The 23410-nt window shown below is 43.9% G+C and overlaps 1 protein-coding gene across 1 annotated transcript in view; it reads right to left on the bottom strand.

The window, feature by feature from the left end:
* Window positions 1-23410, bottom strand: part of LOC122798602 (1-aminocyclopropane-1-carboxylate synthase-like protein 1) — a 2974588-nt gene that overhangs the window by 2434047 nt on the left and 517131 nt on the right. The window contains exon 3 of the mRNA XM_044067677.1: window positions 22410-22480. Coding sequence (XP_043923612.1) covers window positions 22410-22480 — 71 coding nt within the window. The remainder of the gene's footprint in view (window positions 1-22409; window positions 22481-23410) is intronic.

Raw genomic sequence — 23410 nt, 5'->3', positions numbered from 1 at the left:
GAAATGTTTTTATTTTATTTTATTTATTTAATGTAGAGTCATTCTTCATAGTTGTTTAGCTATAACACCATAGCCATTATAGCTATGATTTTCCACTTTTTAGGCTTTAAAACTGATAATACAGCATTTAGCGTTCATTTTGAATGGTTTAAATCCTACAGAACTGCATTTGCCGACTTTTTTCAGTGTCCGTACTTTTTTCAGTGTCCGTACTATGAAAAATAACTTGTATAAATGAATGCATTCTACTGCATATTTGAATGTATATTTTGTGTAATTTTGAAATGTGTTTCAGCGCATTTCTGTAGGATGAAGCTGAATCTCTTATGATTCCACATACATCACAGTTAGTTATTTTTCAGTGCAAGAACGCTATGTTGACTACTAGACTGCTTGTTCTTTTTCTTTAAATACTAATTGTCAATTAAGTTAATTTGTTTTAATTTGACTCTGTTTTATGGTATTTAAACTTTGTTTGTGGGGCTATTCATTGTCTGATGAAGCGTGGTTGTACCCACGCGAAAGCGCTTACCGTTACCCACTGTTTTATGGATTAAAGAACTTTTATTCTACTTTTACTACGTTTATTTGCTTGCTTCATGGATTATTGATTGCAAACTCATTCATTACCTTACTGCATCGTGGTAGAGATCAGGTTACTGTTTTTTGCTTCTGAATTACACCGCTTCCCAAAGACTAACCTTGCACAATCCAACCTTCTCTTTATAGTGCGTTTATTAAATCTAGCACAAGAGCGACAGCCAACAACGTCGTGCTCAGGCCCTAAGCAAGGAATACACAAAGTATGATAATCTCTATGCGGTATCTGTTTCCCACAAGAAATGCAATTATTGACTTTTTCTGACATCCGGTAAATTACTGAGGCAAGAAAAAACTAAAATATTCCCCAACGGGGTACTTAGCCAACTTTGAACTCGGTCTGAAACTTCGAAATCGAAAAATCTCAGAACGCCAACCGGCACTTGCAATGCTGCTTCTGCATCGGACCATGCGGCAAAAAAGACTGGGGATATGACGTCGGTCATGCGCATTTGTACCCTGACGTCCTGATGTCAGTCAAATGCGCCTTGACCGACGTCAGCCTTATACTTTGATATTCGGGCCAACCGAGGACAGCGGACTACCCCAAGTGTAAGGACTGCAGCAATGTGAGATGAAGAACATCTGCACTCATTGTAAGCATTCCTAACCCTGGAAAATGCTGACATCTGTGCAGTCACAGGAACCTGATTCAAAGCTGCGGAGAGCACCCCAACCTTACCTGGTTACTCATCCTATCAAACATTCAAACTCCAAACTGTGGGCAGTAAAGCCAAAGGAAGTGCAGTTTCAATATACATTAAAGACATACACACCTCCAGGCTGGTCAAACAGTATGATGCACAGGAGACACTCCAGGTGCAGTTAACCATTGAAAGACCCCTATTCAAATCATAGATAGTTATCTGCCCCCAAATCTGACTCAGGATGCCCAATCTTCCCATTTGGACCTGCTCAAATCTATCAAGATTCAACCCTTTACCCTGATCCTGGGTTACTTTAACTTCCCAAACATAGATTGGAAGAACTACTCATACCAGAACACAAATGCCCAGAGATTCCTTGATTTTTGTCAATGCAGATGTCTTGGAACAGCTAGTCTATACCCGCACAAGAGGTGATAATATCTTGGACTTGGTATTAACCAACATAAGTAACCACTGCAACATCCCTATAGTATCATCCTTCCTGGTAAGATCCGACAACAAAGCGGTCACTTTCAAAAATCACCATCTCCCCAAACCCCCCTCTAGCTAGGATAAGACATAAAAACTTCTCCAAAACTGATTACAGCCTCCTGAGGGATGGTATAAACAAGTTTCACAGTCCCCTCCCCCTCTGTAGGAACTGGCGCCAATATCCAAAACTACACCAAAGCACTTTACAAGCATTTATATAGAAGTATGGAATCAGGAATAATCAGGAATCAGGAACAGACTAAATCATCCTCCGCAAGGAAGAGTAAACCTGTCTGGTGGACATATGCAATAAATACATTCTATAACAAAAGGAAAAAATTGCTGTCCAAGACCAAGAAGGAGCAGGTGCCCAATTGGAAGCAATGTTTCCTTAGCCTGAAAAAGCAAATAAGAGCACTAGTGAAATCTGCCAAAGCAAACTTTGAGTCCAAATTGGCCACCTTTACAACAGACAATCATAAGGCCTTCTTTACATGTCCGCAACCTCAAAGGAAGCACCCACATCTGTTCAGAATTGGTGGTCAAGGATACTACATATACAAATGCCGCAGATATAGCAAACTTGCTGGCTGACCGATTCAGCAAAAGCTTTACCCCTCTGTCCCCATCAGTAAAATCAGGACATCCCCACTACCTGCCCCCTTCCCCTTACATCTAGAGAACAGGTCATCACTGCTCTCTGAAAGGCAAAAGATACAGCCTCCATGGGCCCTGAAAACATCCCAGGCTGCATCCTATGTGAACTCAGGCAGGAACTTGCAGCACCATTAGGCACCCTATTCAACCAAAGCTGAGTAATGGCTTTGTCCCAACTGAGTGGAGGACAACCACTATCATCCCTTTACACAAAGTTGGAGCGTGCACCGATCCGGGAATTATAGACTCGTCAGCCTAACTAGCCTGATCTGCAAGGCCATGGAATGGATTATCAAGGACCTCATTAACAAGGACATTGGAAACCTCCAAAGACTTGATCTCACACAGTTTGGCTTCGTCAAGGGGGGGGGGGGTCATGTCTGTTAAATTTGGTCGACTTCTTTAAGACAGTCACCAAAGCCATGGATGAGGGGAAGATGGTGCACACTGCCTACCTTGACCTGGCCAAAGTCTTTGACACTATTCCTCACTCAGGCAAGATAAATTATCTCAATTACGCATCAATCCATATGTTACCAGATGGGTAGCAAACTGGCTCACTGTTAGAATCTGCAGTCAAAATAGGGGAAGCTGCCTCAAGCAGTAGACCTGTAACAAGTGGCATACCCCTGTTTTTGGTCTTGGGGCCTCTGTTATTTGGGATATACTTTTCTGAGGTGCAGCCAAAACCAGTGGGCTATGGCTGACCAAGTCTGCAGATAACTGCAAGCTGGGTGCTGTCATCAATTTCCCCTAGTGATGTGGACATCCTCCAAGAGGGTCTCACTCAGACAAATGGCTGGTGCCAGAAACATGGCCTCAAGCTGAATACTAAAAATGCATCATCATCCCCTTTTGGGAGCGTAACGTCCCCACAAATTATCACATTAATAACAATGTCCTAAGCACACAATCAGTAATGAGGGATTTGGGCACCCAGGCTGATAGCAACCTGACGTTTGACCACCATGTTGCTTCCACTGTATAGAAAGCCTTCTACATGGCCCACCTCATAAGTAAGGGTAATTCATCCAGGGACAAGGAGGCCCATTATTCAGTACAACGCCCCTTTCGGCATGTATCTCACAAAGCACATGCAACAGCTGAAGAGATCACAAAGGTTCCTCTCCAGGAGAATCCAGGGCCTCAAACATCTACCATACACAGACAGGTTAAAAGCCCTATCCCTCTACTCAGTTTCATACAGACTACTCAGAAGTGACCTCTGTCTGGCATACAAGGCGATCATGGATCCCCACCTTGATGGGACTGCTGCATATCCGCAAGTCAAGCGCCACTCAAGTAACCCACATATGCGGCCTCAACCTGGTCTGTGACATCAACAAGACCTGTTGGTGGGACAGATTTGTGTCCCAGAGACTCCCCCATCTATGGAATAGACTCCCGCTCCACATCAAGAAGACTACCTCTTTACCCCTTTTTTAAGTGCAACCTGGATAACTGGATGGGAAACAGAAAATATACCCCTGGGATTCCACCCATGTCCCTGCTGGACAGGGGCATTGGGTGCTGATTTGTCTAAACATGGGCTAAACTCTTGGCTAGGCTTATAAGGGTATCAGGGCCAATAGCCTAGTAACCTCCTATGATGCTATGAACTGTTGTCTGAATCCACTCTACTCCTCAGTATCACAGCACTGATGTGGGCATAGGCTGAGATTATGAATACTGCCCTGTCAACGCAATGGAGTCTGATTGCCAAGAGTCTGTCATTAATTCTGATGATATCCCTCACTGCCTTCTGAAGCCTCTCTTCTCACCACAATTCCCACACCATATTCATCATTATGATCACTGATCCAGTTGCATAAGTTAAGTGGGTAGATTACCAGAGCTTAAAAGAACTTTGAGGTGGAAGGAGAAAGGTCCAGGAGAACCTGGAGAATGGTCCTAGCAAAGCCTACCTAGACTTGGAGAAGTAATCTAGTTTATGCTGCTCTGCAAAAGTATGCTTAGAGGACTAAGTTGCTCCATCTAGAATACTTCTAAAATCCAACCCTTCCAAGGCTCTGGTAGTGTGAGCCTTGACACTGAATGAATATTGGTGTTGTGATGGAAATAACAAAAAGTAATAGTCAGAGACAACCATTTAGAAATAGTATCTTATGACAGAGGCTGTCCTTTCTTCTTACCTTCACAAGAAATGAAAAACTGATCAGAAACTGTAAAAGCGTTTGTTTTGTCAAGATAGTACCTGACTTGTCTGTAAACATCCAAGGTATGAAGTATCCCCTCTCCTTCATTTTTAGGTTATGAAAAAAGACAGAGAGATGGATAGATTGGTTTAATGTAAACTTGGATACCACTTTAGGCATAAAAGGAGCATTAGTTTTCAAGGAAACCATATATTTGTGGAAAATAAGATCTGGCTGGCCCACATAAGAGCTTGCAACTCAGATAATCTTCTTGCAAAGGTTAGAGGAAAGAGTGAGACTGTTTTCCAAGTTAAGAACTCAAGTCAGCCTGAGGAGCTTCTTCAAACAGAGAAGTGTTAGTTTTCTGTCACAAAAGTAAGATCCCAATGAGGGGGGCACTGGTTTCTGGGACGTTACTTATGTAGAACCCCTTTCAAAAACATTCTGACAACAGTCTGCACTGAAAGATAGGGATCCATGGCCAAACATGCTGAAATGATTGAAAGATGATAGAGGAATAACACAGGTCACAAGATAGTAATACTATAAATCTAGAGAAACATTATAATTGAATGGATGCCAGTTATTTTGTTGGCACTAACTAGAAAACCTTTTCCATTTGCTAATATATAACTTTCTAGCAGCAGGCTTTCCTGAATCCATTAATACCTGCTAGACATCATCAGATAAAAGGTGCCTAAAAGATATTAAAATCCTATCATCCTGGCAGTAAATTCTAGTTATATGGAGTGGGGGAGTATCAAACACCCCTGCTCTTGTATGAATAAACCCAGTTTGTGAAGAAGCTTGTGTTAATTGCCCCTGGCCAATTCCAAAAGAAGGGAGACCCACTCCCTGGGCTGAAAAGGAGTCATCACCGTGACCTTTGGGGGTCCTTTTGAATCTTCAGAAGTACCCTGGAAATCAGTGGAAAGGGTTAAAAGGCATTCAAGAACATTATTGTCCAAGGAAAAGAAAAGAAAAGACATCTGCCTTCTAGTATGGAGTCCTGAAACTGAATTTTGCCAGTAGATTGTTTAGAGAGGAGGCAAACAGATCTACTTGAGGAGCTCTCCACTGACATATCAAATTCTGTAAGACCTCCTGATCCAGTTTCCATTTGTGAGGGACTATTCTGATCCTCATCAGCTGATATGTGACATAAGTTTCCTATAGATTGGAACTGTGCTGTAAAGTTATATCACATGTTAACATAGCTAGTCTGCATAGCGGGGTAAGATGTGTTTCCCCCTTGCTTGTTTATGTATCACATCACTGTGATGTGGTCTGTAAACACTTAAAGGGGTCCTGGGGACCATATAGGATTCAGAGATTTGAAAGCATTCATAAGAGCTAATATCCCTTTTCTGTTTATGTGTTTTGGTAAATCTATTCTGTCCCAAACACCCTGCAGTTTAATGTTCATTGATACTACTCTTCAAGGAAAGTCTGAAGAATCTGTTGTGACAGACTGTTTTGGAGCAGCAGGGAGAACAGGAGACACAGATTCTGAAAAATCTGGTCTCCACCAAATGATCTCCCTTTTTACAAATCCAAAGACTGGAATTTGAAAAGTCAGTGGGTGTTGATGCTGGGACCATAAAATTTCAGGGTGTCTTTCTCATGTGAAGTCTTGTTAAAAGCATCATGGGATACCATGAGACCCAAAATCCTGAGGAATTCTCTCACTGAGACTGAGGTTTGAGTGAAAAACTTCAGAAATAAATATAAATTAAATTCTTGAATAAAAATCCTTCCCTGCCTGGGAAAAAGGAACTGGTTCTATCACCCCTTGGGACAGCATGTGATGAAGAACAGGTGTAAAAAAAAAGTATGACTTGAAGAATGATTCCCTGGAAATGAGAAATTTCCTCCCATTGCCATCTGTAACCTTGATGAATGATTTTCAGAACCCATTTGTCTGAAACAATCTGCTGCCAAAGAGAAAAATGGAGATTCAGACTTTATGGAAGAAAAAAGGGACCAGGGTGGGAGGAGATCACAAGGTCTCTTGAATAGTCAATCCGACTTGTTGGACTGTCCTTTGTTTTGGTAGGTTCGAGAATTATTTTCAGAACTTTCTTGTCATTTTTGCTTAAATGCCTGTTTACCTGTATTTTGCTGAAACTGTTTATTCTGGATTTTTTTTTTTTTTGCCAAAACTGAAAGAGAGATAGAAAATCCCTTGGAAAATTTGGAAAAGGAGAACTGAAAAATCTTAGAAATTCCCCTGGATCAGCTTGCCACTCTCATCATATTTTTGATAACCTCTGCAGCAGATGGACCAAACTCTAAATCTGTATCCAGGGGAGAATTTAAAAATCTCATTTTTGTCATCGTTTAGAATGTTCTGAGAACGCAGCCATGCCAAACTCCTTTGAAGACTACCTGCAGCTACAGCCCTGGAAGAAGTACCTACAGAGTCAAACACTGAGTAGTGACCTGTGTGAGACAAGAAACTAAGTTATTTAAAGCAGATTTTTCCTCACAAGAAGAAACTGAAGATAAAATTTCCTTGTACATCCACAACTCGTCACAATAAACTTTAATACATGAGCCTGACAATTCAAAATTCTGAAAATCAAAGTTGCAAGTATACACTTTTTTCCCCATGCCCATCAACAATTGTCCATCCTTACCAGAAAGAGTAGAATTGGAATTAACCAAGTGCTTAACAGCAGTGGTATCAACTAAAGCTACAGCTGATCAAGTGTGGGAACAGTGCAAAAAAATTTGAAAGACTGAGGAACTTTATACATCCTACCTGCCTTTTCACGGTAGCTGGTCAACTATAAGGAACATTGCAGGCAGTAATAAACACATCCTCTAAAGCAGAAAAACAGGAGGAATGACTGTAGGTTGTGGAATATACTTCTGTAACAACTCACAGCACTTTCTGAAGGACTGAGAAACCTGAGTGTTCTCCCACTGAAAACACTAGCACACTCTAGCAATAAAATCTGAGAAAGAGAATCACACAGGGAGAATCAGAAATTGGACTCTTCTCTGAGTCTGAATCAGAAATCTAAGGGGAAAATGCTATCAGTCCCTGCATATTCCTGTCCAATTTTAGAATCTTGCATCCATCCTTCTTTTACCAAAAGCTACTTTACAAGAAAAATATATACCCTGAATTAAACCCTGAGACAGACCCAGTAAACTCCTATAAAAAAAATTTAAGAAGGAGTAGATAAATGCTTAGTTTTCTATTTCTTTTAGACAGAGATAATGGGGCCAACCTGTTACTAACTGCAGCAGCTACTTCCCAAGGGATGGGTACACCATTATGACATGACAAGAAAACCTTCCCTGTTACCTCTTCTATGACCAACAACAGTGATTCTCCCTTGTCCACTGAAGGAACCCCAACAGCAGCTGAGGATGTTGCTAACCCTCGGCCCATACTGGCTATAGATGCAACACCAGGGGGATCCAGGATAAAAGATGAATGGTTTGAGGTACAACAAATGACCATAGCAGTCACCAACTTGCAGCTGAGGTGAATTGCTAGCCTACTGTGGTGGCAAAGGCAGTTTGCTTATTTTTTTTCATTTTGTGGCTGGAAGAAGGACTGACCATGGGGCAGATAGCTTGTTCCATGGTCAAGCTGAAAATGGTGCTTCTTTCCTGGGGAAAATAAGCAGCAGTTGCCGGTAAACACTACCAGTCCAGAAAAGTTGCTTCTTTGACACAAAAGCACAGTAAAAAGCACTTTAAAACACTACACCAGCCCCACCAAAGAAAATTAAGCACAATTTTTCCACATAAAAAATGTTTTGGTTATTTTCCACTACCCTTAAACTGACAGAAAAAATAAGTGCTCTGTTTAAAAAGACATTACAGTCTTGAAACACTCCATTAAAAGAACACTCCTGGCTTTAAAATAACTTTTCCAAAGAGGAAGGTAATAAAACATCAACATTAAGAAAATGGAAGATTTTTTTCCCCCAAAGAAAACGAATCTGCCCAGCAAAGGAAAGCACAAGTCGACCATCTATCCTCAAAGTCCACAAAGGAGCATACTCTACAGCGGCAGTAAAGCTCTGAAAGACTTTGCCCCCAAACTTGTTTTTTAGTTAGCTCAGCTCGAGCTGCCTGACAGTTTGGCATGTGGAAGGTGCACTGAAGCTTGAGAAGCTAACCAGCTATTACATCCTTGGCAGGATATAACCCATACAGCTAAGGCTAATGCAGCAGTGATTAATATGATAAACATATGTAATGTATGAGGTGACAAAATTTGCCTTAAACGTATGCATGATGACAGCCTGTGGTAACGTACACCCTACAGTGTGTTACTTGACTTAAGAATTGGCTCTACAGTGGAAACAACTCAAACAGTGTGTTACAAAGGACTGCCAGTCCAGCTATGCAGTACAGCGTACCAGTCACTGTTTAAGATTCTTCTTGAACAATACATATGATGCAGTAAAGAGTCCACTGAGTGGCTGTAATAGTAACTAACAGGAAAAAGAACAGAACTACAAAGAACACAATAATGATAAGCATATTAGGTACTGAACCTCTACAAAAAAGAAGTTATGTACTCACCATAACATTTCATCTGTGTTGTCCATTTTCATTTATCCTCAACAAATGGGTCCGGTTCCAAATATCAGAACTGACTCGGCCATTACTACAGCTCATGCTGGCCAAAAACTCTTGAGCTTTACCATTACCCAGAAAACTCCTCTCCCAATTACCTCAGATCGAGTTTGCAGAAAGAAACAGTCAAAGTAAGTAGTAACCCAACAGCCTTCATACAGTTCATATTTGGAATCATATACCAGTAACACTACTGGCAAAAAAATCATTATGTGTTCCATCAAAAACTTCGAAAGGCAGGGGGAAGGAGGAAGGGAAGTCAGGAATAAATAAAAATGGGCAACACAGATGGAACGTTATGATGAGTGCATAACTTCTTTATTTGATGTTGCCAATTTTCATTTTACCCTCGAAAAATGAGACAGAGTCCACAGCTACCTAGGACCTTGGGAGGACTCAAGGAATGATATTCCTGAGCACCACAGAACCAAAAGATGCTCTTCCCCTGGGGACCATATACAATTTGCAATGAGTAATAAAAGTATGAGGGGTAGCCTTAGTTGCTGCTGCATGAATATCATCCATGGAAGCCCTAGATTGAAAAACTGCTTAAGTAGCAACAGCACGTGTACAATGTGCCCTTAAAGGTCTAGGTAAACTGGTTTTCTTCTCATTATAGATAAATGAAACACACTCTTTTAGTCATCTGACTAACATTACTTTGCTCACTGGTTGGCCAAGTTTTGTAGAAGAGAAGGACACAAATAATTGATTGGATTTTCTTATATTCTTGGTTCTGTGTAGATAGAAGCATAATTGTCTGTGAACATCTAGTAAATGTAAGTAAGCAGTATTCACCTGAAATTAGGAAAAATATTGGTAAATGAATAGTCTGGTTAATATTTGACTCTGACACAATCTTAGGCAAAAAAGACGGATTGGTTCTTAGTGAAATTCTATCTTTGTGGAAAATCACATAAGGAGGTCTACATGATAAGGCCTGTATTTCCAAAATTATTTTGGCAGAAGTTATTGCGGTACTTCCTTATTAAAGCAGTCTTGAGGAAATTCAAAACAGCCTTGGTGAAATCACTACAGTAAGGAAACATTCTGCCTAAGAAATAAGGTGCACTCCACCTGCTTTGCTCACCTGCTTTGGTACCCAAACTTCAAATGAACTTTTGCAGGCAGGGTGTATTTCCTTACCTGCTAACATAAAGAAGTGCTTGCATTTGTACTTTTGCATTTATTAAGTGGAATGTAAAGCCTGGCAGGGAGAAGGTAAAGTGTCACAAAATCAGGAACAATTATGGAGACATATGACATGTATATCCGAGGAAAGGTCACCTTTCATTTTCTCGGCCAAACACATTCCTGCAGTGTGTATGCAGCTACCTCCTTTGCCTAAGTGACCAGGCCATGGCTGTGTGTGAATACAGTGTGTACAATGACAGCAGCACCCAAAAATGCTAGGTAAGTGAGCTTCCCCCATCCACCTCCCTCCCTACATCACAGCCACACTCTTTAAGTACAGGAGGCAATACGTGCCAGAGCAAGTGACCTGGTACAATGTGCAGGACCACTCCAAGTGAAGCTCAGCTGCACTGAGAAATACTGCAGTTCACAGTAACACACTCACCTGAAACTGGATTACTGTTTATGTTACTATATCACAAAGGCCGCTATAATAAGGAATTACCATTATTGCCACTAAGAATATAGTCTTCCAGAACAAAAACTTTAGATCACATTTAGCTGATGATTCAAAGGGAGGCTGAAAATGGTCTGTAATAATAAGTTTAAATCCCAAGGAGGAGTAGGATCTTTGTATGGTGGTTTTAATAAGAGTATTCCTCTTAATAATACTTTACAAAGTTTTTGAGAAGCCAAAGAGGATTCTCCAAGACCATTGTGGAAATTAGAAATAGCTGCTAATTGAATTTTTGTGGTAGACTGAAAGGCTCTTGTTTCGAAAAGTGAAGCTAAAAATTGTAGGATCTTATCCATGGGTGCTGAAAAAGGATCAACATTCTTGTCATGACCCCCAAAAATAAATCTTCTACCATTTATTAGCATAAAATTTGCATATAGCTGGTTTATGCGAGAACAAAAGAATATGACGTACCGGGGAAGAAAGTGAAGGAAGCCTGGCTATTAATGTAATCGGAGAAACCTAGCTGTCAGCTTGAAGTTTACAATGTTTGGATGAAGTAGTCCCTCTGGATGGGATAAAAGATCTGCCAACGGGGTCCAGAATCCAAGGTTGCTGAATCAGATAAGACCAAAGGAAGGGGAACCATAACTGTCGAGCATACCTCTCAACTGTCCAGATTTTCACATAATCTCCACATTTTTGCCTCATGTTTTGGTTATTCCTCATAAAATGTTAGTTTCCTGGTAAATCTTTGGCAAATCATTGAGAATTGAAGTCAGAAAATAATGACAGACATTTGAGTTTTAGACTTCATACTTTTCAGAAAATTCATGCTAATGCAACATGTGTTACTCTATCAACTTTCTAAGCTTGTAAGAACAGTATTTAAAAATTGTCCCTATTTTTGGGCCTTTGTCCACCCTTTTTATATGACTTTGTCCAGATTTCTTGCTCTTAGAGGTTGAAAAGTATGCTGTTGAGGCCAATAAGGTGCAATGAGGATTACTATGCTCTTCAGTCTGATTGCTTTCCGTAGAAACTTTGGAATTAGGGGAATTGGGGGAAAGGCATACAGCAGTCAGGTGGGCCAAGTGTGTAGAAGAGCATCTCTCGGAGACTTCCTCTGAGGAGGGATCAGGGCAAAACAGTTGCTGCACTTGTTTAGGGGAAAAGCAAATACATTGCAGCAAGGCTGGCTCCACTGATGAAAAATCTTTTCCGTCACCTCTGGATTGAGAGACCACTCATGAGGAAGAAGAATACACCTGCTTAGTTTATCTGCTATCACAGTGGAACTCCCCAGAATGTGCATTGCTATCAGAAAGTGGTAGGAAGAGATTGTCCACTTTCACATTCTGAGAGTTTCTTGACACAGGGGACAGGATTTGGTACCTCCCTGTTTGTTGATGTACCAAACCACTGACACATTGTCTGTTTGAATCACAATTGCTCCCAAAGGAAGTCTGGAAGGCTTGCAAAGGTAAGATCATTGCCTTTAACTCCAGGACACTGATATGCAAGTTGGTCTCTGCAGGGGACCAAGTACCTTGGACAGCCTTTCTGAGATAATGTCCCCCTACCCCATCTGGGAGGCATCCATAGTCACTATGGCTTTGGTCTGTGGTGGAACAAAAGGAGAGCCTAGAAAGATGTCTTTCGAGTGTACCCACCAAGCTAAATCTTTTCTGCAAAGACTGGTGATCAAGATTAGGTGCGACATGGACTGTTGTAGCACTGACCATTGAGATGCTATCAAACATTGTAGAATTTATTGTTGCTTCCTTGGAGCCTAGTGCTTGTAAGACTAAATAGGCGGCAACTTTCTTGGTGCTAATAATCTTCTGGACCTGAATTTTTATTTTCTGTAGCCTCATAGAGGGAAGGGATGCTATGGAAGTTTGGGTATTTAACAGTGCACCTATGAATTCTAAATTCTGAGTTGGGGTCAGTTTTGATTTTCTGTAATTTACAGTTATTCCCAGAAAGGAACAAACATGAAGAATCTGATCCCTCACTTGTAACAATTGGTGCCTGGTCGGGGCAGTAATAAGCCAAACATCTAGATATGGAAACACTCAGAATCCTTGCAGTCTCAAGTGAGTTGCTACTACTGCCATGCATTTGGTGAACACCATGAAGGCTGTGGTGAAGCCAAAGGGCAAAGCTCCAAATTGGTAGCAAATGGCTCCCAGATTGAAGTGGAGAAACCTTCTGGATAATTTGTCCACCACCTTTATATGCTAATACGCATCCTGAAGATCTATTGAGCACATCCAGTTGTTGTTTTCCAAAAATGAAAGTATGGACTGTACCGTGACCATCCAGAATTTGGTTTGATTAACTGACTTGTTCGGTACATTTAGATCCAAAATTGGTCTCCAGTCCCATCTTTTTTGGCACTAAAAAGAATTTTGAGTAAGTTCCAGACTGGTGGGACTTCCTTGATGACTCTTTTTTCTAGCAGTTTTTGTATTTCTACAACTGCTCATTCTCTCTGACTGGGTGGAACATCGGGGATTTTTTTGCATACAGGGGAGGAAGGGAAAAAAGAAGTTATGTACTCACCATAACGTTCCATCTGAGTAGGTAATTTCATTTGTCAGCAACCTGTGGGTATCGGATCCGACCTCGGATCCGAGCCGGCAGCTTTCCAAGCTAAAGATCCGAGCTCTCAGCTCCTCCCCCTTACCCATAATACCCTGCTACCTCCCTCCAGTCCTCAGATTGAGTTTGCCATATTATCTACCAACAACAGTCAAACATACTTGAAAGAGAAACACTAACCTGATGCGTGACAGAAGGAAAAAACATTCCGTCATAAATATGACCACGAAACAAGCTAGGGGGAAGGAGGGGGGGTTGGCTGCTGATAAATGAAGTTACCTACTCAGATGGAACGTTATGGTGAGTACATAACTTCTTTATCTGAAGTAGTTAACTTAATTTGATCAGCAACCTGTGGGACAGAGTCCCCAGCTACCAAAAACCTGGGAGGTCCTCAAGGAAGGATATTCCAGAGCACTGTGGAGCCAAAGGCTGCCCTACCTCTGGATATCAGATCCAGCTTGTAATGAGAAATGAAGGTATGAGAAGAGGCCCAAGTAGACGCTGAGCAGATGTCATCTAAGGGAACCCTTGACCAAAATGCTGCAGAAGTAGCCATAAAATGGGTAGAGTGAGCATGAACCCTCAAGGGTTCTGGCCGACCGGAAGCTGTATACGCGTTTAAGATGCAGTGGGATATCTATCTAGCTAAGGTAACTTTCGTAATAGGCTTGCCTAAGGACGGCTTAGCGAAGGACACGAAAAGCTGCTCCAATTTGTGAGAAGCAGCTGTCCTGTGCAAATAAAATCGCAATTGTCTTTGCACATCCAACAAGTGCAGTCTGTATTCCCCTTTGTTCTGAAAGTTGGGGAAGAAAACAGGCAAATTGATGGTTTGATTGATATTGGTCTCGGAGGCTACCTTAGGCAAAAATGAAGGATTAGTCCTGAGAGAAACTCTGTCCTTATGGAAGACCAGGTACAGGGGTTTTGTACAAAGGGCTTGAAACTCAGATACTCTTCTAGCTGATGTAATTGCAACCAGAAAGGCAGTTTTCCAAGATAAGAATTTTAAATCGACGGAAGCAGCAGGTTCAAAGGGCGGACCAGTTAGCACCTGAAGAACTAAGGTTAAGTCCCATGGGGGAACCACATTCTTGACCGGAGGTCTTAACAGGAAGGTGCCTTTCAAAAAGGTCTTGCATATCTTAGCGGAAGCTAAGGTACCAAGGTTGTCCCCAATGTGGAAATGAGAAATCGCAGCCATCTGAACCTTAATAGTAGAAGCACTGGCCCCTTGGTGAAAAATTTGGGACAGAAATTCAAGAACTGCTAGAACGGGAGCTGTAAAAGGGTCCAAATTCCTGTGTTTGGCCCAGATGGGAAAAGGCTTCCATTTACTCTTGTAGATCTTCCTGATAGAAGGTTTATGCGTCGCTACCAGAATAGATTTTACGGAAAATGAGATACCGGGAGTCCTAGCCATTAGTGGAACTGGATCAACCAAGATGTGTGCCTGAGGTTGTCCAGGTTCGGAGTTTGCAATCCCGAAAGATGAGAGATCAGATCTGGAATGGGATCTAAGACCCAAGGAGGAGCTATGATGTGAGATCGCAGGTACGGGAACCAGATTTGGCGAGGCCAGAATGGAGCTATGAGGATTATTTTGCTCCCCAACCGATGAGCTTTCTGCAGAAATTTTGTCATTAGTGGAAGAGGAGGATAAGAATAAAGAAGACCGGGCGGCCAAGCATGAACCAGAGCGTCTCTGGGACTCTCCCCCGGTGGGGGAATTAGAGTGAAAAACTTGCTGCATTTTGCATTTGAAGGAGACGCGAAGAGATCACAGCAAGGCTAACTCCATCTGAGGAAGATCTGTTTCGCTACTAAGGGGTTTAGAGACCACTCGTATGGTGTGAGGATAGAATGACTCAGCTTGTCCGCTAGGATGTTGGACCGACCCGGAATGTGTGTTGCTATCAGAAAGTGGTTGGTGGTAATCGCCCATTCCCAAACTCTCAAAACCTCTCGAAAAAGAGGGTAAGACCTGGTTCCTCCCTGTTTGTTGTTGTACCAGACTACCGCCATGTTGTCTGTCTGAATTGCAATAGTCCCCGGAGGAAGAAGGTCCTGAAGGGCTTGCAACGCTAAAAGCACCGCCCTCATCTCCAGAACATTGATATGCAGAACGGTCTCTACAGGGGTCCACGTGCCTTGGACGGTTCTGCCCATGCAATGCCCCCCCCCCTACCCGAGGCGAGAAGCGTTCATGGTCAGCATGGTTTGGGGTTGAGGCATTACGAACAGTCTCCCTTCTCGGAGCTCTTGGGAATGGAGCCACCAAAGAAGGGAGTTTCTGCAAGCCCTGCTTAGGAGAATCGGTGAATCCAATGGGTGAAGGAGGAGGTACCATTGGACCTGAAGGGTTCATTGTAGGACTCTCATGTGTAACCGAGCAAGAGGTGAAAGGCTCATGGCTGCCGCCATGGATCCTAGGGCTCTCAGGACTAATTCTGTGGGTGGGGCTGGGGACTGTAGCAGCGCTATTATGTGGAGTGACAAGGTGCATAACCTGTCTGTTGTCAGAAAGGCCCTGGACTGAAGCATGTTTATCCTGGCCCCTATGAAATCCAAACTTGAACAGGATGAAAAGACGACTTCTTGAAATTTATGGTAATGCCTAGATTATGGGCCAAGAGTAAAGAATAATTCCTGGCAGAACAGAGTAGATGCTTGGTGGGGGCGGTGAGGAGCTAGTCGTCTAGGTACGGGAAGACCTGAATTCCCTGAAGTCTCAGGTGGGCTGCCACAACTGCCATGACCTTGGTGAACACCCTGGGGGCTGTGGTGAGGCCGAACGGAAGAACCCTGAACTGATAATGACTGGCTCCTAGCCGAAAGTGGAGAAGCCTTCTGGATCATCTGTCCATGAGAATGTGGTAGTACGCATCCTTGAGGTCTATGGAGCACATCCAGTCATTCTCCTGTAGGAGGGGGAGAATAGACTGTAAAGTGACCATCCAGAATTTCTCTTGGGCAATGAACAGGTTCAAAGCAGGCAGGTCGAGAATTGGCTTTAAGTCCCCCGTCTTTTTTGGCACCAAAAAGAACCTGGAGTAATTGCCCAATGTGGACTGCTCTGGGGGGACATGCTGGATGGCCCTTTTTTCTAGTAGCTTCCGTATTTCTAAAGCTGCAGCCTCCCTCTGATTGGGTGGAACATCAGGGAGGCGCTTCATTAGCGGGGGAAGATTCAGGAAGAGGATAGAGTAACCTCTGGATATTATTCAGAGCACCCAGCGATTTGTAGTAATGGACTCCCAACTTGCTAGATGCTCCGAAAAACACCCCCCGACTGCCTCCAGAGAGGGACAGTCAGGCAACCCTCAGGGCTGCTGGGCGGGTCGGTCGGAGAAGGGTCCTCTCGACTGGAAATTCTTCGCCCGCCTCCCCCCCTCTGCCTCTGGGCTGGTGTCCACCTTGTCCTCCTCTGCCTCTGAAGGACGAAGGGTCCAGAGCGGGATGGGACTGCTGAGACTTCCGGAACCACATCTTCTTTTGTCCTCTCTGGTTCCTTGAGAAGGACCTTTGAGGAGCGGAGAAGCGGGTTCCGATGGCAGACAGCGTCTTCCCAGTTTTTTCGCTCTGGAGTAGCGTGTCACGGACGGTTTTGCCAAATAGCATAGAACCGTCAAAGGGAGCATTCTCGAAGGATGCCTTGAAGGGTTCCGCAAAGTCGCAAAGACGGAGCCAGGTGTGGTGCCACAAAGCGTCCCCTGCTCCACTGTCCCTAGCCGCCCCCCTCCGTGGCATGGGAGAGAAGCCACATAGAAGTGTTTGATATTGACTTTAGAGTGGCCATGCGAGCCGAGAAGGTCCGTTTGTCCTTGGCCGCCATGGACTGTGGGGGAGACCCAGCGTATTCCTTTATCAGATCCCGATGAAGCCTAATTACGTGTGCCAGATAATTCAGTGCCCTTATAGAAAAGGTGGCTGAAGCAAACATCTGCTTTCCAATCCAGTCCATCGTCCGAGATTCCTTATCAGGAGGATGGACCAAGGAACTTTCTTGTGCCAGTTCCTTCTTGGTGGCAGCCGCCACCACCATGGCATCTACCGGGGAACCTTTATTCCATGCCGGTTTGTCAGAAGGGGGACTAAGAATTTTATCCGGTCTCCTAGGGATTGAGTCCACAGTGTCCGGCTCCTTCCAAGCCCTGGTAGTAATCAAGTCTACCAGGGGGTCAGCCGGGGGGGACACCCAAGAGGTAGACGGGCCTGTGTCGAACGCCTCCAGAAAGACAGACTCATCCGAGGAAGGTTTCTGGGCTGACCACCCCCTCTTATTCGCAGCATCTCCATAATGTCTCCAAATGAGACATCCTCTGGGGGTGACTTGGGGGAACCTTCCCCTAAGTCCATGTCCTCCGTGAGGGACTCGGGGGAGTCCAAGTGCCTCGTCTTACACTATCATTTGTAAGGGACCTCCTCGGTGGGGCTGTCTAAGGAGGGCTCACCAACAGGGTCCTGTTCCTCTACGGGAACCAACTGGGGCGCAGACACAGGCTGTCCCTGGGTCCGGACGATGGAAGACAGGCCTATATGCGAGGGAGTGAAGGGAGGATCCGCAGTACGGACCGGGGACTTCGAACTCCTCGACAGAACCCTCTCTACCACGTCGAAGGCCGAATGTGAACCGCTCTCCCCTGGCTCCGAGAGTAGTCCCCTCGGCTCCGATGTGAGGACCGGTGTTGGAGCCAACGCAATTGGACCAGAAAGGGAAGTGTGCTCTGACTGCAACGGAGCCGAAGACACACTCACCCCTGCGGATCCGAAGCCCGGCTCTCGGCCCTGAGAGCTCGGATCCAAAAGATGACCCGATAAACTCGAGGGTAAGGCCGGCGTCAAAGTAGCAACTACTATCGGTGACGACTCCCCGGCTCTGAGATGACTCTGATCCGATGGCTCTGAAACCCGATAGTGGATCGGAGAAGGAGCAATGGGTGCAAAGAAAGGGGCCGAGTTCCCACCTGGAGGGGGGGGGGGCAGGAGCACTCCCATCTGCATCTGGGCCTGCAGGAATCAATGCATCATCCGGTCCATATCTGCGTCGGACAGACTCCTGGTAGACCTGGAAGAAGTCGTCGAGGCAGGTCGGGAAGGCCACCTAGACGACCTCAAAGGTGACCGGGACTCCTCCTTCAGCTCCGGAGAGAAGCGTGGAGAACAGAGCCGAGAGGGGAAGATCTGGAAACCCTCACAGGGGAACAAGTCAATTTAGCTGGCGGAGCCGAAGGAACTGATTCGGCCTGCCGCTTATGACTTTTGTATCTATCCCTCTCCTTCTCTCTATGTCTTCTCTTTACTGCAAGAGTCCCTCTCTCCCTGGGAAACAGCGGCAGGTTGAGTCCCAGCCAGGGGAGGGGGAGCTGAAGGCTGGACAGTCGCAGCCGCGACTGGCATCACTGAGGGAGAGGAGGAAGAAGAATCCGGGGGCAAGAGTCCCACCAGGATTAGCTTGTTTCTCCTGTCCCTCAGAGCCCGGGGGTTAAAGGCTGCACAAATCTGGCAGTCCGATATTAAGTGGTCTACCCCAAGGCAAAGAACGCACTGAGTGTGGCCATCCGCTGGGGACAGCTTATGACCACATTCAGCACATTTAGAAAAAATGGCCTTAGGGCCCTTGGCCATCACACACAGCACACACCCTGACACACAGTAAGGGGAAGGGAAAAATACTAATTTACCACAAAAAATAACAAAAAACATGGTTTAACTAAACTATGGGCTTACTACACACACACACACACACACACACACACACACACACACACACACACAGAAAAAAACTATTTATCTAAGAAAAGTACACCTGATATCCTCACCTAAAATGCTAAGAGCTCGTCCCTAATGCTTCAGAAGCCACGGCAAATGATATCTGGGGACTGGAGGGAGGTAGCAGGGTGTTGTGGGTAAGGGGAGGAGCTGAGAGCTTGGATCTTTAGCTTGGAAAGCTGCCGGCTCGGGTCCGAGGTCAGATCCGATACCCACAGGTTGCTGATTAAATGAAGTTAACAACTTCAGATCGGGAATTAAACAGCCTCTGGAAATGATCCCCTGCACCCATGTATCAGAAGTTATTTATAGCCAGGTGTTTTGGTGCAGAGGTAAGTGTCCCTTGACTGCCTCCAGAGGAAGAAAATCGGGCTTCTGCTCAGGAGTGCTGGTAGAGTTTCCTGGGAAAGAATCCTTGAAACTCTGATTCTGTGGGACACCTCTGCCTTGTGGATGGTGTCTTCCATTAAAGTTCCCCCTTCTGCCCCTAAGGCAACTACCTCCACATGTGTCCTGAAAAGGCCCTTGGGACTTTCTGTACTACATCTTTCCACTGCCTTTCTGGTTCCTTGGGATTGTCAGGGAGAGGGAAAATGTATACCCACAGCAGAAATGGTCTTTCCATCTTCCCCATATCTGAATAGAGTTTCTTTAACTTTTGGGCCAAAAAAGGGATGATCCGTCAAAGGATGCACTAATGAATGAAGACTTAAATGGCTCTGCAAAATCATACAGATGCATCCAGATGTGTCTCCTAATGGCAATGCCTAAACCTGCTGCTCTGGTGGTCCCTTCGGCTGCATGAGCAGTAAGCCTCATGGATGAGATAGACACAGACTCCAGGGTAGCCAACCGTGAAGCAACCTTTGGGCTGATAACTCCTTAACCAGATTCCTTTGAAGTCCGGTGAAGTGTGCAAAATAAATTCAAAGACCTTAAGGCAATGGTTGATGATGCGTAGACCCACTTCTCAAATCTATCAATCACTCGAGACTCTTTGTGGCTGCCGCCATGACCATGGCATCCACAGCTAACCCCTTTAGCCCAGAACTGTTTGTCTTTGGGAGCGGACATAATTTTATTAGGTCTCCTGTAGATAGGTTAGTAGTTAGTATCAGGGGACTTCCACACCCGCTGAGAGATCAACTGGATGAGCTCGTCAGAAGGCGAAGCCACCCAAGAGGTAGATGGTTGGGTGCTGAAAGCCTGCAGATACACTGACTTCTCAGAAGAAAGATTTTGGGACTTCCAGTCACCCCTCTGCTTCAATATTTCCAGGATGTCTTCCAAGAAGACATCATCAGGGGGATGACCTTGGGGAACCCTCTCCTTCCTTAAAGTCGGTGTCTTCAGTGATCAGTCTCTCCAGGGAATCCAAGTGTTTCCTCTTACATTTTCTATTCTTAGGGACTTCCTCAGTGGGGTGGTCTGGAGAGGTATCAGAAGAGGAAACAATTGTTATCTGGGATTCCTAAGGTTTCGGCATCTGACTGCTGACCCACTGGAAGTGCAGGTTGAATATCTAGGCCTGAGGAAGAAAGGGATACTTGCTCTGAGATGGAAGGGGTTGACTGTTTATGGAGGTCAGAGCTCTCTCCATCACCTTGAAAGCTGCCCCCCCCCCTAAAGAGGGAAGGGAGCCTGTAACTGAGAAAGACTCTCTTCGAACCGTGGTCTCTCCACAGTCCAAAGAAACAGCCCCTGAGACAGAAGCAGGAGTGGAGATGATCCATGCTGATGCCCCAAGGTGCAAAGAAGACGCTGAATAAAATACAAGTCAACTCCTGCTCCTCGGATCCAACAGGACAGACTCGACCTCAAGAGGTCTCCGGATCCAAATGGACCATAGATCTCAGAGCGAGAACCGGTTCCAAAGGCATGAATAACTTCAGAGCCAATGCATTTGGCACCATGAGGCTCGGAGCCAAAGACTCTAATGCTTCAGATGACAGAGGAGGAAAAATTGGAGAAGTGAAGGAAGGTTCGGCTCTAACATCTGGTGGAGCTGGAGTTGTGGAGGTAAAAGACAATCCTCTCGCCCAGGGTATCTTACTCAACAGCCTCTCCATGTCATCTTCAGTTAAACTTTTGGTGGAACTCACAGACATGGTGGATGGTGATTTTGGTCTCTCCAAGAAAGGTGAAGAAAGAATGCTTGGTTCCTCAGATTGCAAACTCAGTGCCTAAGAAGTTGGCAGCAAGGTAGATGTCTGCACCGATAGTTTCAATGCCGAGGATTTAAACTGCACAGCTACACTCAGTTACATAGGACCTTCGGTGCCGGAGATTTAGGTATGGAGGCAGTCAGTTCCAAGGATACTAAGGGAACTGAAGACTTTGATCTTTTTAGAGGAAGTGCTGAAGGTGTACAAGGCACTAACAGACTTCTTTTCTTAGGCTTGCCCAAAATTTGTGCGGATGATGACTGAAGAAGAAGGGGAAGACACATCAATCTTGCTCCTTGTTTTGTCTGAGACAGATATAGCTTCGCTGAAGGCTGAGGGTATCATACTTTTCAAAATTAGTTTATTTTCCTTTCCACAGATGTCCTGTGTCTGAATCCATGACACATGAAACAGTCTTCTTACAGATGAACAAGGCCCAGGCAATAGACACACAACTGGTGATTATCCAACATTGGTATTTTGTGTTCGCATTTCTGGCATCATTTAAAACCAGATTGGACCTTTGGTTTACCTGCCATGGAAACTAACAAAAAGAATGTGTCAGTAATGTCGAAAAAAGCCAGTCGTACACACCCTCATGCAGAAGAAAAGCCTCACAACAGAAACACTCACTACCAAATAATAATAAACAGTAAAGCTTTATTTTTTATTTTTTTTTTAATTTGTTTTTTTTACAGAAAGAGAATTAAGAGAAGGTAAAGTCTAACGAGATTACAAGTGTAAATAAGGAAAGAAAGGGAGAGGAGAAGTTCAAACAAAACGGAAATAACAGTGGGTAGGGTTTCAAATGAAAGTGACTAGCAAAAGGAATTACTAGGAAAAATGAAAAAAACAGAAAAACTATATTTTAAAGTTTATTTAGCTCGACAGGGATGGGAAACGTGTCTGTCAGGGAAAGCAGCACATGAGATCTTGGGTAATTGGGAAAGGAGCATTCTGGGTAAGGGTAAAGCTCGAAAGCTTTCTGGCAGTGCGAGCTGTACTAACAGATGAGTTGGTTTCGATATTCGGAACCGGACCTATTTGTTGAGGATAAAATGAAAACTGACAACATCAGATCAAGGAGCTTTAATTTGTTTCCTGTTTTCCTTACCTCTTAATGCCCTGATGGTCAGCATAATGCAGTGCTTCCGGCTCCATGTTACCCATGATAATTTTTGAAACCTGTTGCAAAATGCAAATATGCCAATAAATAATTTCACAATTAAACACTGCTTCTTAAGATCTTGTCACAAGTGAAATAAGGGGAAACTATAAATTAAGACATAAATGCCCCAAAACAAAGCTAATAATATAAATTGCAAAAACATAAAACAATAATTAGAACACTGCACATAAAAAAGTAACTGGACCATTGAAGGTCTCACCAGAAAACTTGCATTTAGGGAAGTAACAATGTTACAGATTACTAACACAATAATTGCATGTTATGAATACCCATATGCCGTAACTGAAAGGCTTTCATTTTTAAATGTTCCTTCTAAAGCATGCTGAAATATAACATGGTGAATCAGGTGAATCACCAGTGACTGCAAAAATATCCTGCCACGCACTGAACTATAAAAGGTATTACTACAATCTATACCTAACGTATCGTCTAGTACATTTAGCTCTAATTTCACTCTTACTATGCCCTCTGTTTCCACACCAACTCAGGCCAATCCCATCATTAACCGCTTTCTTCAAAACAAATAAATTACACCTATTTGGGGCCAAATAACATACCTGTTTAGTTGTCTACTGATGTACTATGTTCTTCATCTGTAAATATGTTGTAAGTAATTGCTATGTAAATTGTTAATCGCTATGTAATCCAATGTAACTACTGTCTGTTTATTTTAACTGTGGAGCTTTTCTCCCCGGGCCTCTGCTGAAAATGGACCTACGTCCAGTCGGACACTCCCGGTCAACAAATATAAATAAATAAATAAATACTGGTAAGGATAAGGCATCAGCTAGCCAAACCTCCCCTAAACATCTTCAATGGAAATCTCTCAACACAATAGGTACCTGAACAATGAAGCAATGCCATATTCATCCACCTCCACAAAAGCAGTCCTCCCATCAGTGCAAGTAACTACAAGTCCATAAAGC

The sequence above is a fragment of the Protopterus annectens genome, chromosome 3.part1, assembly GCF_019279795.1.
Source record: "Protopterus annectens isolate FY-2018-M chromosome 3.part1, PAN1.0, whole genome shotgun sequence".
Taxonomy (NCBI): Eukaryota; Metazoa; Chordata; order Ceratodontiformes; family Protopteridae; genus Protopterus; species Protopterus annectens.
The sequence above is the reverse complement of the archived record's forward strand: the minus strand, read 5'-3'. Positions and strand labels throughout refer to the sequence as shown.